The sequence below is a fragment of the Aquarana catesbeiana genome, linkage group LG05 (assembly GCF_042186555.1).
Source record: "Aquarana catesbeiana isolate 2022-GZ linkage group LG05, ASM4218655v1, whole genome shotgun sequence".
NCBI classification, from domain to species: Eukaryota; Metazoa; Chordata; class Amphibia; order Anura; family Ranidae; genus Aquarana; species Aquarana catesbeiana.
The window spans coordinates 492,769,788-492,788,022 of record NC_133328.1 but is presented as its reverse complement, the minus strand read 5'-3'; the positions used below and the strand labels follow the sequence as shown (position 1 = coordinate 492,788,022).

Genomic DNA, 18,235 nt, shown 5'->3' with positions numbered 1-18,235 from the left:
GATATGAGTTATGGTTTTCCAAATAAAGATGGATGCTGACTGTGTTGGGCTGGATTATTGCACCCAGCATTTTATAGTGGCTCGGAAACTGTCTGCAAGCCTTTTCTTAGTTTGTTTCTCTGCATTTTTTTTTTTCTTTACAAGACTGTAAACTGTTATGTATGTAAGGGTATTAGAAGTCATTTTCATGCTCCAAATTCATAGTTATTGGTAGGATTTTGGCAGAGATCATTGCTCACCCATCTGGCCCACTTCTCTTTATGGGTCTGCCAATATCGGCATTCCTGTAACAGATTTTTCCAGGGTTGTGAAATGGTTTACTGTACTGGCAAAGGGCTGTATGGGACAGTTACTGTAAACAGAATCCGATATCATTTTTTTGTTTAAGTCAGTTTTACTGGGTACATTAAGGAAATGCATCAGAGGACATTCTTTTATAAGTTACTTTTTAGATGATCAAAGGTTTCAGGATAAATGCTTTCCTTATTACACTAGCTTCTTCTTGCGTGTGTTTGTGTGAGTAACCGTGGGGGCAGCTTAGAATCTGTATCTAGGACACACCTAGTAAATGCTTACTAAAGCTTAGCGCTTACAGGAAATGTCCATGGGAATTTTCCACATGCTTTTCACTAGTAAAATGCATTCATGGGTAATAGATTTATATTTACAAATTCAGAAATTGAGCCAGAACTCAGATCCAATCAGGATGAGCCCATGAATAGCAGGCAATGTAGGATTTTTATGCTGGCCCCAGTGCACAAATAATAAAAAACTTTTTTCCATCATGTAAACACGTGCTCAGCTAGAAGTAAAAAAATGTAAAATAAAATCTATAAAATAAATTATAAATATATACTATACTGTCAAAAATATTGGGACGCCTGCCTTTACACATGAACTTTAATGGCATCCCAGTCTTAGTCCGTAGGGTTCAATATTGAATTGGCCCAACCTTTGCAGCTATAACTCTTCTGGGAAGAGTCATGTTGGAACAGGAAGGGACCATCCCCAAACTGTTCCCACAAAGTTGGGAGCATGAAATTGTCCATAATGTCCTGGTATGCTGACTCCTTAAAAGTTCCCTTCACTGGAACTAAGGGGCCAAGCCCAACGCCTGAAAAACAACCCCATGCCATAATTCCCTTCTCCATCAAATGATTTGGACCCGTGCACAAAGTGAGGTCCATAAAGACATGGATGAGCAATTTTAGGTGGAAGAACTTGACTGGCCTGCACAGAGTCCTGACCTTAACCCGATAGAACACCTTTGGGATGAATTTGAGCGGAGACTGCAGCCTTCTCCTCCAACATCAGTGTCTGACCTCACAAATTCTCCTCTGGAAGAATGGTCAAACATTCCCATAGACACACTCCTACCTTGTGGACAGCCTTCCTAGAAGAGTTGAAGCTGTTATAGCTGCAAAGGGTGGGCAAAATCAATATTGTACCCTACGAACTAAAACCTTATACACACGGTACGATTGTTGGCCAACCGAGCGTCTTGCGAATTTTGTCAAAAGGGCGTGTGCCACAATCTTGTCTTGCATACTAAATGTACACAATTGTCGTGCCACAAACACGAACGTAGTGACGTATTACAAGGAATTTCAGCTCTTGAGCGCCACCCTTTGGGCCCCTTCTGCTAATTTCATGTTTGGTTGGAATTGATTCTGAGCATGCGTGTTTGTACTTTTGACTTTTGTGTGATGGATTTGTGTACTGACCATACGTAAATCTGACGTCAAACCGCTGTCCGCCGAAAATGTACTAGCATTTGTGCTGCAATCCCTACTCTTCGTTTCTGCTGGCACAACTGGGTTGTTTAGTGCGTCTCACCCCGTACATAATAAAATATATATATATATATATATATATATATATATATATATATACATATATATATAACTGAACGTGTTTTTTATTTTATTTTATTTTTATTTTATTTTATTTTTTTGTCTTCAAACATTTTAAAAACAGATAATTGACAGATTTAATGTTTAATGGAAACACACCATGGACTGAGGAAACTATCTGCAAAATGAATTTATATAAGAACCCATGATCCACAATGTACAAGGGTGCATGCAGTCTATTTCCTGTATTACCTGGTTGGTTGGACCCCAGGGATTGTTCAAACACTGGGACAGTGTGGGGGCTATTTTGACCCCAGAAATCTAACGCCTTTGAATATAACATTGATTCTTCATTTCTCCCTCCTGTTGCGGGTTTGTGAAGTGACTCAAGTCTAGAATATCATTTTACACAGGGGTTTATTTCAGTATGTACTTGCCCAATGACCCTTTCTTACAAGGTCATAGATGTTTGCATCTCTTAAAGAAAAAAGGAAGTCATTGAATTTGTAAGGGGAAGTGCTTGCTTAGTATCCATATTTATTTATTCATTTTTTATAGACATGGACTGATGTTAAGTTTGATTTGTTTGATTACCAGTGGACTTTTATTTATGACAGGTATTTGTCAAATTGCATAGCGGTTTACATACTGTATACATTGTACATTCACATCAGTCCTTACCGTCAAGGAGCTTACAATCTAAGGTCCCTAACTCGCATTCATACATACACATTTTAGGGCCAATTTAGAAATGAGACAATTAGCCTGCCAGCGTGTCTTAGGAATGTGGGAGGAAACCGGAGTACCCGGAGGAAACCGACACAGTGAAATTGTGAATTCCAGACAGGTAGTGCTGTGGCTGGGATTTGAACTATTGACCACAGTGCTGCCAGGCAGAAGTGCTCACCACTGAGGCTGGGTTCACACTTATGTGAATTGGATGCAGGTTTCCCCGCATCCAATTCGCATTGTCAGTAGATTGTGACTGGCGCTCTATGGAGCCGGATTACACATCTCCGGGGTGGCTCCGGTGTGACTTGCACAGGGGTCCTGTGCATCTTCTGGTCCATTTCAGGTCCGAGTTCAGCCAAAAATTCAGGCTGAAATCTGACCTGAAACTGTGAATGGGGACGCACCGGACCCCTGCTGTGAGCCGCTCCGTGCTGCGGTGTGAACCCAGTCTTAAAGCGGATCTTCTATTTTTAAAGTTGCTGTTGGAATCCTTTCCGCCAACTATAACACTAATGGACAGTAAAAAAAATCTTTTTTTTACATCTCTACATACCTTTTTATTATTTATTTATTTATTTCCTTTTCTACTCCCTGCTCTTCAGTCTTCAGGAATTTATTTATTTCTTTTTTGCTTGAGAGGGCGGAGAAGGAAGTTAGAAGCTGATTGGTCGCTATGCACAGCTGCACCAGATTCGGTGTGCACCAGTTTTAGTAAATCTTTCCCTATAGATCAGTCTATGAGAGGGTGGGGGAGGAGGGCGGAGAGGCACGTCCAGTCCTTGAGAGGGCGAAGGCTTAATCCTCTGATCAATAAAATTATTCAATAATTGCGCTATTACAAAAATGCATAAGTGATAGCCGCCAGCATGTAACAGTGTGGTAGACAGTGTACAAATGAATATAAATGGGACACATGCAGCGCTAAAATGTGCAATTACGTTTTCAACATGTGACTGACAAAATGCTAGAAGCATAACCAATATCTCTTAGGTTATGTGTGTCAAAGGTAAACCTCTGACTTATAAATAAATAAGGAAAAAGTCCATAAATATAGTTAACAGTGTATCAGTTCATAACTACAAGGGGATTCATAGGTATAAATGGTGCCAAAACTCCATACAGGGTGAGGGCTGGAACCGATTCTGTATGAGGGGACAGCTTGCGTATGGATCTTCTAGGTTTCAAATAAAGACAACAAGTAGTAGAAATGAATATCCTTACCGGAAAGGGTGGACACAGTCACCATACGGTGGAGTGTCTTACAGGCTTGGGGGATCCAACGATCCCGAGGATATCTGGCTGAAGAGGTCCCGATGTGAAGTCGCATCTAAGATGATCATCACCATTCGATAGTATGGGGGTTCTCGATCAATCCGGATGTCTTCCTCCGATGGAAGGAGTATGCCAGGAGAACTAGTTAAAGCTCAACAAAGTCCCAATAAAAGGAGACACGAATAAAAAATTCTCCACATAGGGCATGAATCCGTTGGGAAAAGCTTTTATTGAAAAGCTACAAAAAGTGCTGGACAATGCACTATAATATATAAAACGTGATCACGAAGAGAATAAAACAAAATCAAATAAAATCGCGTGATAGCAGGGCATCTATAGGCATTAGCAACCCGACATGTTTCGGACCATCGTCCTTCTACTGGGGCATAAGATCGCCTGACAGTGCAAGCATCATAGAAGATGGGGAGAAGGAATTATCGCCAGGTCGGGGGGCAGCAGGGGGTGCCCTGGCCGGGCACAAGCGCATTGCCACCTGCATGTTGGCTGCAGAAGTCAGATCAGTTGACTGGCAGCAAAAGCGATCGCTACACCTATCATTGTGTGTGGTCAGAACTGCAGGTGACATCAAGCGTGTGTTTTATGCATAACCTGGAAGAAATGGCCTTTGGCTTCACTGCTCCTCTCTCCTACTGGCCCGGGGCAGGGGAAGGAGGAGGGAGCCCCCAACCGTGACGTTGAGGCTCCCGGAAGTGGGAACAGGATACCTGTGGCACCGGAGGGGGGGAGGAATCAGTCGAGTGGAAGTTCCACTTTTGGGTGGAACTCTGCTTTTAAGCTGGGTACACGCTGTGAGTTTTTTTTGTTCAACCAGCGGAGTGAATGAAAAAAAAAATACACAGAATCTCCACCACTGCGCTATTGTATTCTGACAGCAAGGACTCCCGTCCGTCAGAATATATTGATCAGTGCTGCAGCAGCTTACAGATGGTAGTTTTCCAGCAGGAGCATTCAACAGAAGCCAATCTAACGTTCAGCTTCTGTTGAACAAAGAGGGCTACACACAGATAGAACCCAGCTTTAGACTGGACTGTTTACATTTCTATGGGCTTTGAGATGCTTACAATAATAAGAAGATCTTTGTCTATTTAGGCCTTATAGGGTCTCTAGAGACTTCCCATACCACCCCCGACTGACCTTTCCTGGAGGAAAACACAATTGGCCAGGATTGCTATCTTCCCAAGAGAAAAGGAAAGTGCCTTGGGTGTCTGCTGAGTTCTCTCCTACCCTCTATCATAGTTATAACCAATCTCAAGTATACAGCACTAATTGGCTAGAAGTAAGTTTATCATTTTAATAATATAATTTCAGAATAACATAAAACACAGAACATAACAAGCATGTCAGCCATACATATACACAAGCCCAATCTTCTACATATGATATTGATGCGGTTCAATTAAAAAGTTATGTCACACCCTCTGTGCCCCTCGCGTTCAGATTTTTACCGACTTCTAATACCCACCTGCCCAGTGAATCCCGTGTTTTACTGCTGTGATCTGCATCTCAGTTGCCACACAGGGTCCAGTACCACCATCTTCTCTGAGGTCATGGGGGTCAACTGCCTCTTCTCGGGGGGGGGGTTTATGCTTTAAAAGAGAAGCATGGGTTTCACAAAAAACAATATGTATACTCACCTAGGTGGATGCAGCATATATACCCTGCAGGCTGTAAGCCTGAGAACTGAGCGTTCAAACACTGCTGATCGCTCAGGTCTCGGTCTTCAGGCTGCAGAAAGCTGGTGACTTTCAGTCTCCCATTCTCTGGTCTGCCCCTCCAGTGCTCACTGGAGCGCCAGGCTGTGGAAGGGGCGGGAGCAGCAGGCTTAGGCTCTCAGCGAATCGCAGCTGCCGGTCCAAGCACCTGAGTGGATCCCAACCATAGTTTTGGGTTGTTTTCAGAGCATGGACTGCCTGAGTGACGTCGGCTGACAGCAGGCTTTAGCCCCCTTTCGGCTGAAAACAGGTCACAGAACAAACTGTACTCCTGTGATCTGTGGAAGTACAGCCAGAAAAAGCTTTGGCTATACTCTTCCTTTAAATTTCTTTATGCACATAATAAATTCTTTCCTTGACGCTTAGTAACTTGCATTTGTCATTAAACATTTTATGCATTCATGGTTACATATATTGTAAATGTGCCCTTGCCTTTATAATATAAACTCAACAGAAGTGTGTTAATCATACAGTTCAAGTGGAAGTCGATCTTCTGTAATATCTTTTGTCTGTCAGATGGGTGAAGCCCCAGATGTTCCTTAAGCTACGTTAATAAAGCAAATCTTCCTTTGAAGCCCTTATTCTTTAATTGCAATAAGGACCTGAGCAGTATTTTTATTGAAGCAAATTGTATTTGCTCAATTTCACATTGATCTGTCAAATGAAATGATTCTGGGAAGATTACAGAGAAATTTAAAGCATAATTATGTAATCCTCTCTGCCTTAATCTGGATTGATAGTTACATGGTAGGTGAGGTGGAAAAAAAGACACAAGTCCATCAAGTCCAACCTATGCTGATGTCTTGGCCATAAAATTGATTACATTAAATACAGAACGGTGTTTGAAATTTTGTCTGTTTTGTGGCTTTTATTCCAGAAAGTTTGGATGAGGTATCCACATTATCCTTTTTATTCTACAAATGTGGAAGATAGAAGAGGCAGAAATACACTATATTGCCAAAAGTATTGGGACACCTACATTTACACGCACATGAACTGTGATGGCATGCTAGTCTTAGCCCGTAGGGTTCAATATTAAATTGGCCCACCCTTTGCAGCTATAACAGCTTCAACTCTTCTGGGAAGATTTGTGAGATCAGCCACTGATGTGGGTGAGAAGGCCTGGCTTGCAGTCTCCGCTCTAATTCATCGCAAAGGTGTTCTATTGGGTTGAGGTCAGGGCTCTGTGCAGGACAGTTAAGTTCCTCCACCCCAAACTCGCTCATCCATGTCTTTATGGACTTTGCTTTGTGCACTGGTCCAAATAATTTGGTGGAGGGGGGGTTATGGTGTGGGGTTGCTTTTCAGAGGTTGGGCTTGGCCCCTTAGTCCCAGTGAAGGGAACCCTTAATGGCACGTACACACGAGTAAAATTTCCATCGGAAAAATCTTTTCCGACGGAATTCCGCTCAAGCTTGGCTTGCATACACATGATCAGACAAAAGTTCCGCTGTACTTTCGACTATCAAGAAGGCAGTGACGTACAACACTACGACGAGCCGAGAAAATGAAGTTCAATGCTTCCGAGCATGCGTCAAATTGTTTCCGAGCGTGCGTAGAGACAATCGGAATTTCAGATCGGAACTTTTTCCGACCGAAAAATTGAGAACGTGCCCTCAATCTTTTGCTGGCTGGAATTCCACCAGCAAAAGTCTGATGGAGCATACACACGGTCGCATTTTCTGACCAAAAGCTCTCATCGGACTTTTGCTGGCGGAATTTCCGCTCGTGTGTACGGGGCATTAAGGCATCAGCATGCCAAGACATTTTGGACAATTTCATGCTCCCAACTTTGTGGGAACAGTTTGGGGATGGCCCCTTCCTGTTCCAACGTGACTGCGCACCAGTGCACAAAGCAAGGACCATAGAGACATGGATGAGCGAGTTTGGGGTGGAGGAACTTGACTGGCCTGCACAAAGTCCTGATCTCAACCCGATAAAACACCTTTGGGATGAATTAAAGAGGAGACTGGGAGCCAGGCCTTCTCGTCCACATCAGTGTCTGACCTCACAAATGCACTTCTACATAGCTACAAAGAGTGGGCCAACTCAATATTGAACCCTACGGACTAAAACTGGGATGTAATTAAAGCTCATCTGCGTGTAAAGGCAGGTGTCCCAATACTTTTGGTAATATACTGTATGTGTCATAGTGACCAATCGGATCTAACTCTAAACACACCGCTGGGAAAACGATTGGTTTTGCCTGATGTTGCCTGGCGTTTATAGTGTACATGTGATTTATTTCAGAACTGTCACGTTGGCTCTGGATTTTATTCATGTTTGATTGTTAATCTCAACCTTTACCTCTGTGCCCTTTGAATTATGTGATTTTTAATTTATCATTTTATAAGCAGTGAGATCAATAAGCTTCCTGGCATTACCTCCTGTCCCTTTACTGTAACTGGCAGGCTTACTTTAGCAAGTGTATCTGGTTTCCACCATCCACCCCCCTGTCATGCATCTAATTCTGCATTCCGATTAGTTATGTGCAGAGCTGGTGTGTGCATGGAAGAGTGATGAGTCTCCATTCGTAAGGCCCATGCCTGAAATGGTGTGCGCTCATTATTAAACCAGTAGTAGCATTTACTTTGTCACTAATGCCAGAGGGGTCAAGGATTTTACGTGATTACTGGTTAGGCTGCTATATACTATGTCTAGGCTGTGGAGCTTTTGTTTAGGTCTTGTACACACAGACATCAAAAGAAAATCAACTTTGTTACTTGTGCAATGAAAAGGAATTTGGTTGTCAAGGAAGCATTTAAATAATTCAGCTTAATGTAACTACATACCAGAGTTGCTCGTGATTCTCTGCAGACATAGCCTGCATTCTATGTATAAGTTGTATTCTGGAACCGCCATGTTTGAGGAGCCTCAGACTCCTATTAAGAGCTTTCTTTATGGTTTTATCTTTTACTCTGTGGCTGAAACCTTATGGGACATTCATGGTTTACAGAGGACAAGGAGGTAGTCTTTACGTCTGCACGAAAAGACATTTAACCTTCACCCATAGAAAAGGCTTCTTCGTAGTAAGAGCTGTGAAAATGTGGAATAGACTCCCTCAAGAACTAGTTCTGACCAGCTCAGTAGATTGAAAGAGTTGGATGCATTGTTAACTACTTCAGCCCCAGAAGAATTTACCCCCTTCCTGACCAGAGCACTTTTTGCGATTCGGCACTGCGTTTAACTGACAATTGCGGGGTTGTGCGATGTTGTACCCAAACAAAATTGACGTCCTTTTTTCCCCACAAATAGAGCTTTCTTTTGGTGGTATTTGATCGCCTCTGCGGTTTTTATTTTTTGCGCTATAAACAAAAAAAGAGCGACAATTTTGAAAAAAAAGCATTATTTTTTACTTTTTGCTATAATAAATATCCCCCAAAAATATATAAAAAAAAAAATAAAAAAAAAAAAAATTTTTTTCCCTCAGTTTAGGCCAATATGTATTCTTCTACATATTTTTGGTAAAGAAAGCGTATATTGATTGGTTTGCGCAAAAGTTATCGCGTCTACAAAATAGGGGATAGATTTATAGCATTTTTATCTATTTTTTTTTTTAACTAGTAATGGCGGCGATCTGCGATTTTTTTTTTTTTTTATTGTGACTGCGACATTATGGCGGACACATCGGACAATTTTGACACATTTTTGGGACCATTGGCATTAATACAGCGATCAATGCTATAAAAATGCATTGATTACTCTAAAAATGTCACTGACAGTGTGGGGGGGGGGTGATCAAGGGGTTAACTGTGTTCCCTGGGAGGTGATTCTGAGTGAAGGGGGAGGAGACTGACTACAGGAAGTGACGGGTCGTGGCTCCTAGCTAATAGGAACACACGATCTGTCACTCCTGTCAGAACAGGACAGGAAGTGTGTGTTTTTACACACACTTGTCTCTGTTCTGTGTCTTCTGCACACAATCGCTCGTGGCTGGCGGTCATCACGCACATGCCTGCTATCCTGGCCCTGAGAGCCATCGTGTAGCTACGACTTACCGACCAACTGCGGCGGTTGGTCGGGAAGCAGTTAAAGCGTTACTAAACCCAGGACCCTGCATTCACTAAATCTGGTCCCCCACAGTATACAGAACATGGAAATGCAATAGTTTTACTAAATGGCTAAATACCTTTTCTCATCAGCTGTTAGAGCAGTCTTGTGACTAATATCAGTGTCTGGTTAAAGCTTGTAGGAGGAGTTGTCCTCTCACTATACTATGAGGCTGCAGGACCCCTGACCCTCTGTCTGGACAGTGCTGATTTGCCCTGTGCTGATCACATGCATTCTCCCAAGAACCAAAAAGCTCTCTAGGAGTACACACCAAACTGAGCATGTGCAGCTTGCCCCCGAAGCTCTGTTCTATCAAGAGATGGATTGGGGACAGTGCAAGAAAGGGAGGATCAGAGAACAGGATCAAACAGTCTTTATACACACTGCAGAAGATTAACCCCTTAGGTTCCACAGTGAGTATAACAAGCATGCTTTACTGCATGTAAAGACTGGTTTTACTGTTGTGGGTTTAGTAACACTTTAAATGCACAAAATATAACTGGATAACATTTATCGGTAACAACACCAAAGACCGTTGATCCAAAAAATTTCCGGCTGAAGGAACCCCCCCCCCCCATGGAGTAAATTGGAGTTTGCTTCATAGGGGTTTTGTGCCTCCCTCTGAAATCACGTGTAAATCTAGAATTTTGTATATTGAGGTGTTATATTTACTTATTTTATCTATTGGTTGAGCTAGATAGGCCTGTGTCTATCTTTTTTCAACCTTCTAACCATGTATATTTTCTGGGATCTCAGCTAAGTAGAGGTTTATGCTGACAAGCAACTTGCTGAAAAGGTGAGCGCAGAGGGATGAGCCAATAAGGCTGTTCCTTTATTTTCCAATAAGTCTGGAGGCAGAGAAATGAGCGAGCCATGTTGGCATACAGAATTGTCAGAGCTCTTGTTTGAGAACAGAAGTTGTAAATTTGGCAGTTTTTATAAACATTTATCAAGTTCGTGTTTTTTTTAATGTCTGATAAGCTTGGCAACTCTTAAATAATACTTAAGCCTCGTACACACGATCGGATTTTCGGCAGGGAATTGTGTGATGACAGACTGTTTGCCTAAAATCCAACCATTATTACGCTCCTTCAGACAATTGTTGTCCAACTTTCGGCCAATGTTGGTTAGCAGGCTAGTAAATTTTTGGCGGACACAGGTCTGTTGTCAGATTTTCGTATCGTGTGTACACAAGTCCGTCACACAAAAGTCCAAAGTACAAACATGCATGCTCGGAATCAGTGCTCACCAAACACGACATTAGCAGAAGGTGCTCAAAGGGTGCACTCGAGCTGAAATTCCACGTAGTACATCACTACGTTCGCGTTTGTTTGCCGACAATTGTGTGCCATTAGTATGCAAGACAAAATCCAGGCACACGCCCTTCAGACAAGAGTCTGCCAACAATCCGATCGTGTGTGCAAGGCTTAAGTGTTCTAACCAGACACATGTTTGTAGATCCTACTCTCAAAGCGGTTCTAAAGTCAAAAGTTTTTTTTCTATTATCTTCATGTATTCTATGCATGAAGATAAAAAGCAGCCCCCCTCCTAAAACTTACCTGAGCCGCTCCTCATTGGCTCAGGTATAGCAGCAGGAGAGTCATTATTCAACACAGAGGTTTCACCGTGTATAGAACATTTGATTGTTAAAATAAAAATGGAAAAGCACTTTGCTTTTTATTTTATTGGCATATTGCCAGATTATGTCATTTTATATTTATAGTGATGCACTGAACTTTTTAGTATATTTTATGGTACCTCAGAAATCTACGGCTATAAATTTATGCAGGCTATTTGTCAATTTACAATCTAAATCCGATAATATGGGGGACAGGGCGTGGCGTTGCTCTCTCTCTCGACGCCCACAAGGCCTTTGACAGTATTGAATGGTCTTATCTATGGGCCATCTTGCATAAATTTGGGTACGGAAAGGATTTTTATAGCTTGGGTCCAGCTACTGTATAGCTCCCCGAAGGCAGCCATTAGAGAGGCAGGGAAGGTATCTCGGTACTTTAGTCTATTTAGGGGCACTAGACAGGGATGCCCCTTGTCCCCTCTACTGTTTGCGCTGGCCATAGAGCCGTTGGCAGCCCGTGTCTGCTCTAATTCTAACATCAGGAGTTTTCAGTACGGAGAGCATCATGAAAAATGAATGCTTTATGCCAATGACACCATGCTCCTTTTGGGAGACACGTCGTCGTCCCTGGGGTAGACTATGGAGGTTGTCCGAAAGTTTGACCACTATTCAGGATTGGTGATTAACTGGAATAAGTTGTCTCTCACGCTATTAGATAAGAAACCTGACCCACAGTTGCCGACTCTACTAGATATCCCTGTGTCCACGGAATTTAGATATTTGGGCATACAGGTTACACCTAACCCACTAGAGTATATCGCCTTGAATCTGACTCCTTTGCTAAACTGCTGCAGAGATTGGGTGAAAGTGTGGTCTAGATTGAAACTGTCACCGGTAGGCCGGATAAATTTGATCAAAATGATCTTGATGCCACAGCTTTTATACATACTCCACAACTCCCCTATGGTTGTTCCATTGAAGCAATTTTGAGTTATTGAAACTGTTACAGCGCACTAAGGAAGCAGGTGGGTTAGCGCTACCAAACCCTTGGTTGTACCATCTGGCCCCCTAGCTACAGCACATAGCCAGGGCTCTGTGCCCTGATAGTACTCAGGTGTTGAACTTGGTGGACCCTATGTTACACCTTCTCCGGGTTGCCACTGGGGGTGGGGGGGGGGGGTTGTAGCGGAGGGCCTGGAAGCATTATGGTTTTCTAAATCAGACAAGCAATTTCCAACGTACCAATTGATGCAGAAAGTGTGGAACAAAGTTAGGGCATTACAACAAGTTGGGATTCACCAGGTTTAGCACCATATGGCATAGCAAGAGGTACTTGGAGTTGGAGAAATTACAATATAGCATGAGATGGCAACAATACGGGATTACTCATAAGAAATTAATTCTGAGACACTGGAAGTCAACGGAACCCCCCACAGTGAAAGAATGACTGAATCAAATGGGAGCTACTATCAGGCTGGAAAAATACATTTATCAGCACAGGGGTAGTGTGAAAAAATTCAACAAAATTTGGGGGCCTTGGCTGGAGGTTCTTGGTCTAGCGCCGGCTGATCTAATTATGGATCGTTTACTATTGTAGAAGGGATATGATAGTCACTGGAATGTGTGATCCACCCGGGATCTCCCTCCTTCACAGAAATCTACTGTTTGATTAGTTTTGTGTTTGATCTAAATAGTATGCGGGTGTAATGAGAATAAGTGATTTAGTGATGCGCACCAAAGGTTGAAGACTTATGCCTATGATCATATGATCTTGCAAACTGTTCTTTTTTTTTTTTCAATAAAATTTCTTATTGATTTAAAAAAGAATTGCTGGTTGCCGCAACTGTGACAGCGTGTAAAGAGAGTACTGCCGACAACAGGCAAGTCCGTGTACAATGTGATAAGCTGTGATTGAATGCAGCTGATCACATGGTAAAAGGCTGCTGTGATTGGGTCTTTACCTCAATCTTTGATCAGCTGTGTCTGAACGACACAGCAATCACAGAATGTGCCCGATGCGTGCCACGGTTCTGGGAGGATGTCAACCAGCTGCCCTGCGCCAGGAACTGCATGTCTGGGGCATTGGCCAATCTGAATTCCTCATCAGGGAATGGGCTGTCAAAAGTCAAGGCACCAGGGTGCAACTGCTATTCGCCATGGCGACCTGGTGCTTGGGATCGAGCCCTGTATGTAATACATTGAATAAAATATGCACGGTAAATACATTTTGCACGTGTGTGTATGTATATATATATATATATATATATATATATATATATATATATAATGTGATTGGTCCAGGTCTATATATTGAGACCTAGGATATCCAAGCAACTAACTAGTTTCAGAAGGAGCTCAGTAATGGGAGCCTCTGTATCTCCTTTATTACAGGTTTCCTTTATAAAGACTCCACATACTCTATGCAGCATCAGCCTTGGTGTGTAACTATGATAGTACATGGGATTATATGGCTCTATGTAATCTGTAAAGCAATGTGGAGTATGTTGCCACGCCATAACTGAATCAATAGAAAATGCTATAGCTATATGTAATGGTGTTTGAGTGATAGAATGGGTTCCCTCTTGCTCAGCAACTGTGAAGACTATTAATTTACATTTTTTACAGACCATCATGTGCTTCATAACACGTTTCTTTGATTTGATAATCAAATGTGAGCCAGAGAGCTGCCATATAAATGTGTGTTCTCATTTTTGCAGGTAGCAATCCTGATTCCATTCCGAAATCGTCATGAACACCTGCCTATTTTCTTCCGCCACCTGATACCCATGCTGCAGAGACAACGCTTAGAGTTTTCCTTCTATGTCATTGAACAGGTAATTTTCATAGAAAGTACTATACGGGATCTTCTCCTGTACAGAGATTCTGAAAGCACACTTCTATTATAAAGGTTTACACTTAGGTTCGTATGCACTGTGAAGGAACTGGCCTCACTCTAAACACTGAGCTCTAGTTTTAGTATTTGTACTGCATTATTAACTAGTGTTCTGTATTCTCTATAAAGGAATCTAGATTGTAGCATGTCTTTTATATTTTGAAAGTGTAGCTAAAGCTCAATTCCTTTTTACTTTTGCATAGAGTGGTGAGGGTTAGAACCCCTGTGAGTTAGACAAAAAACATCCAACGCCTGACCCTGAATGTGACTAGCAGGGAGTACACAGCTACTGGTGATACCATATTATAGTTCTTAAAATTGAAAAAGTCAGTACCCCATAATGAGCCTTACTGAAGACTCAACAAAACAAATAGCAAAGAAAAATTGTCAAAAAATAAATTCCTTCCCCATTTCAGGGGCTCCCAAACCCACACCTGTCACCTTGAGAAAGGGGTCCTGTGAGGCCTCAAAACTTTGGTGGAAGAACATGTCTTTGACACTTTTTCTTTGTCACTTGTTGAGTGTTCAATTAAACAACCAAGGTTCATTATCGGGGTGCTGCCTTTTTCTATTTTATGAGCTTTTTTTTACTGTCTGTATCCCCATTCGGGAGATTTGCTCTCTAAGGACTGGAAGTGAAGGAAAATTTAAAATTGAATTTTCACAGAAGTAGATTAAAACAACTTCCACTGATTCCAGTAACCGCTGTAAACAAAGGGATTTCCTTCACGTTTAGGAAATTTTCTTTCACATCCTGTTGTGTCTGTGGGACAGGAAGTAAAGTGAAATCTTCCCAATGGGACACAGATGGTAAAGGAGATCCTTGATAGTAACCATTACCCATTCTATTCAAAATGTACATTTTTTTTGCCATTAGATACTTTAAAAGAAGTATTGCCATAGCTTTTTTGGCCATACTTCTCTTGTGGGTCACAGGAGTGCACTTACTTTTGTCTTATTGTGACCCAGAATCAGCTAACAATGAGCCAAAGTCCACTGTTGGCTGATTTCACAGAGCTGTTCCAGGTTCTGGAAGGATCCTAAGAATAACATTGGGATCCATCCAGATGCCTGGCCGGCAGCTGGCTCACATTCTTAGGCCCCATTCACACCTGAGCGTTTTGTAGCTTGAAGCCTTAAGCTACAAAACACTTTGGAAACAAATCAATTATTCTCTATGGAGATGGTTCACATGTCCACTCCAAAAAGCCTGAAGCCAGAAGCTCCAAAAACGCCTGATGCTGAAACAAGTTCTGCAACTTTTTTTTTTTAGGCAGATTTGGGCGTTTTTCTGCTTTTTACATTGGTGCCCGGCAAAAATCGTGGTAAAATTGTGCAACTTTCTGCCTGAAACCGCCGCTACGCTCAGGTGTGAATGGGGCCTTAGTGCATTGCTGAGAGCCTGAGCCAGCCGCTCCAACCCCCTTCCCAGCCTGGTGCTCCAGTGAGTGCTGGAGGATCAGAGCAGAGAGCAGTGACTGACAGTCACTGCTCTCTGCTCAGAGCAGATTGAGAAATGAGCAATCACTGATCATGTGATCGCTCAGTTCTCAGTCTTAGAGCCAGCGGTAACCAGCTCTACAGCATCAGACTGCAGCCATATAGGTGAACATGTGTTTATTTGATTTCCCACACTTCTCCTTTAAATAATAATTCCATCCAAGCCCATTTATTGAAGTGCTGCAGTAAGAATTGACAAGCAATAATTGGTAGTATCCAGTCGGGTTTTATTGTGGACACGACTAGTGGCATAGTTCTGTTGCGCGCTCATGTTTTAGAACATCACTTGCCGATTTTTTTTTTTATCGTTTTGGTAGGCTTGCAGATATCACTGCTGTCTTCACATCGGGGTGTTTTTACCTTTTTTGTGTTGACTTCACTACAGTGGGTGGTATTACCAGTAATATGAGTTCTGGGAAATACCTTCAGAACATTAACCAGCATTGTGTTCCTGACACATTTTAGAGATAGTAGAAAGCTGGAGCATGACAATGTATTTAGCCAAAGTCAGCTGTAGATACTTACTGAAAACCTGTTTATGCTGAAATACCAGTTTATATTTTTGGTATATTTACTGTAATTTACACAATGTTGTATTCAGATTCCTTTGACACCCCTTTTGACAGCTCACTGTGTTGGATTTCTTGGTTTATAGCATAGAAAATACCTACAATAATACATTCATGAGCAATACATGACATTGGCCTCTTTTCTTCAATAATTTGTGGGTTAGCAGTATAGGACTTTCATTATGTATACATTAAAATAATTTCAGAGCCTCGTTCAGTAAAGGAACAGGAAATCCTCCTATTTTATAGAGCCTGTTTTAAACAAACCCCTGGCATTTATTATTTTCATTCATTTCACATTTATTAATCTCTTCAGTAAACATGCACAGGTATAGTGCCATCAGTGTCATGGAATTTCCCCTAGTGGTTGACCATGAAAGGTGTATACAGAAATAATACTTTTTAATAAAGATTATTTTTAAAGCTCAAATTCCACTTTTGGATACAAGTCATATTGTAATCGAAAGTTATTAAAAATTACACTTCCTTTTCAGTGTACAGTGCTGTCATTTTCTGTAAAATTCAAGGCAACATGGCAACTTGGAGGCGTTCCGTTCACCATTGGTGCACGGAACATCCGCAGAAATGTAATTTCCTGCTTGTTTTTTGGATCACTGATTTTCCCAGAAGTTTGCATAAAGATAAAAGTCAGATATTAGGCATCCTCTGCAACAAAAGTTTACTTTGGCTGAGATAATCCCAAAGGGTTAATCGTTTCTAAATTCACACAGACCCTGCCACCCTCCTCATTAGAGCCCTGCAGGTGCATCAGTTAATTAATAATGAAAAGGTCACTCCCATTAAAATTCACTCTGCAGACAACAAACAGCTTTTTCTTCAGAGCAGAAACAGGTAGGACTCTGCAACAAAGTTTGTTAATCCCTGTAATGTACTTGATCGCTCAGAGGGGATTGTTTTTTTTTTCCTCAACATAAGTGGAGTTTCTCTTTAAGGCTCCCTGTCTGCTGTAGCAGAAGAGCTTTAAAGGCAATATTCATTTAAAGGGATCTATAAAAATTACTGGTGGCTTCCCTGGGGAACTCTGTGGTCCTATTAGGTATTTTTTCATCAATTTTTTGTGTGCATGGTGCGTTTACTTTTTGATTGAGCCATTATATGTTGGCCATACGCCTGGCAATCCCATGGTTTACTGATTTTTCAATATTTCAGTCAACGCCTAATCTGAAGGAATAAAGCTAAAGTTTTATTTATACAGGCATTTATTTAAAGAACTATTTAAGCAGTACTTTTTATATTGTCCATTCACATCAGTCCCTGTCCTTAGAGAAGTTTGGGGTTGTTTAAAAAAAAAAAAAAAAAAACATAAATAATCGCAGCTTGGGTCTAATGCTGCAGCTATCCCCTGCCAGATCTAGCCTGAGAACTGAGCAAACACATGACTGCTGATTGCTCAGTTCTTGGTCAGATCTGAGCAAAGAGTTGTGACTGTCAGTCATCACTCTCTGCTGTATCCCTCCAGAACTCACTTGAGCGCCGGGCTGGGAAGAGGTGGGAGCGAATTACTCTGGCTCTCAGTCACACGCTGAGAGGCTGAGCCAGCCACTGATCAGGCATCTGGGTGGATCCCGACAACATGGTCAGGATCCTTCCGGAGCCTGCAGCGGCTCTGCGACGTCAGCCAACAGCAGACTTTAGCCCGCTGTCGGCAGATTCTGGGTCACAGGAGAGCAGTACTCTCCTGTGACCCACCAGAGAAGTATGGCCAAAAACCTTTGGCTACACTTCTCTTTTAAGGAGCATACAACCTAAGGTCCCAATCTGAAATGCACAAGCATACTAGGGCCAATATAAGCTGGACATTTATATCAAGGTTTCTCTTATTCAGCCCAGCAGACTGAATGATAGAAAACACTTGATTCCCACATCTACAGTGAATGGCATGTATGGACAAATCTGCCGATTCAGCAGGAATCAACTGAAATTTAATCTGTGTATGGCCAACTTTAGACAAGTGTCCATTAACCTACCAGCATATGTATGGATTGTAGGAGAAAAACCACACAAGCACAGGTAGAACATGCAAACTCCATGCAGGT

At 42.0% G+C, this 18,235-nt stretch overlaps 1 protein-coding gene across 2 annotated transcripts in view; it reads left to right on the top strand.

Moving 5' to 3' along the window:
* Positions 1–18,235, top strand: part of B4GALT6 (beta-1,4-galactosyltransferase 6) — a 136,259-nt gene that overhangs the window by 100,032 nt on the left and 17,992 nt on the right. For both annotated transcript variants that reach the window (XM_073631517.1, XM_073631518.1), the window contains one exon: positions 13,934–14,050. In XM_073631517.1, coding sequence (XP_073487618.1) covers positions 13,934–14,050 — 117 coding nt within the window. The remainder of the gene's footprint in view (positions 1–13,933; positions 14,051–18,235) is intronic.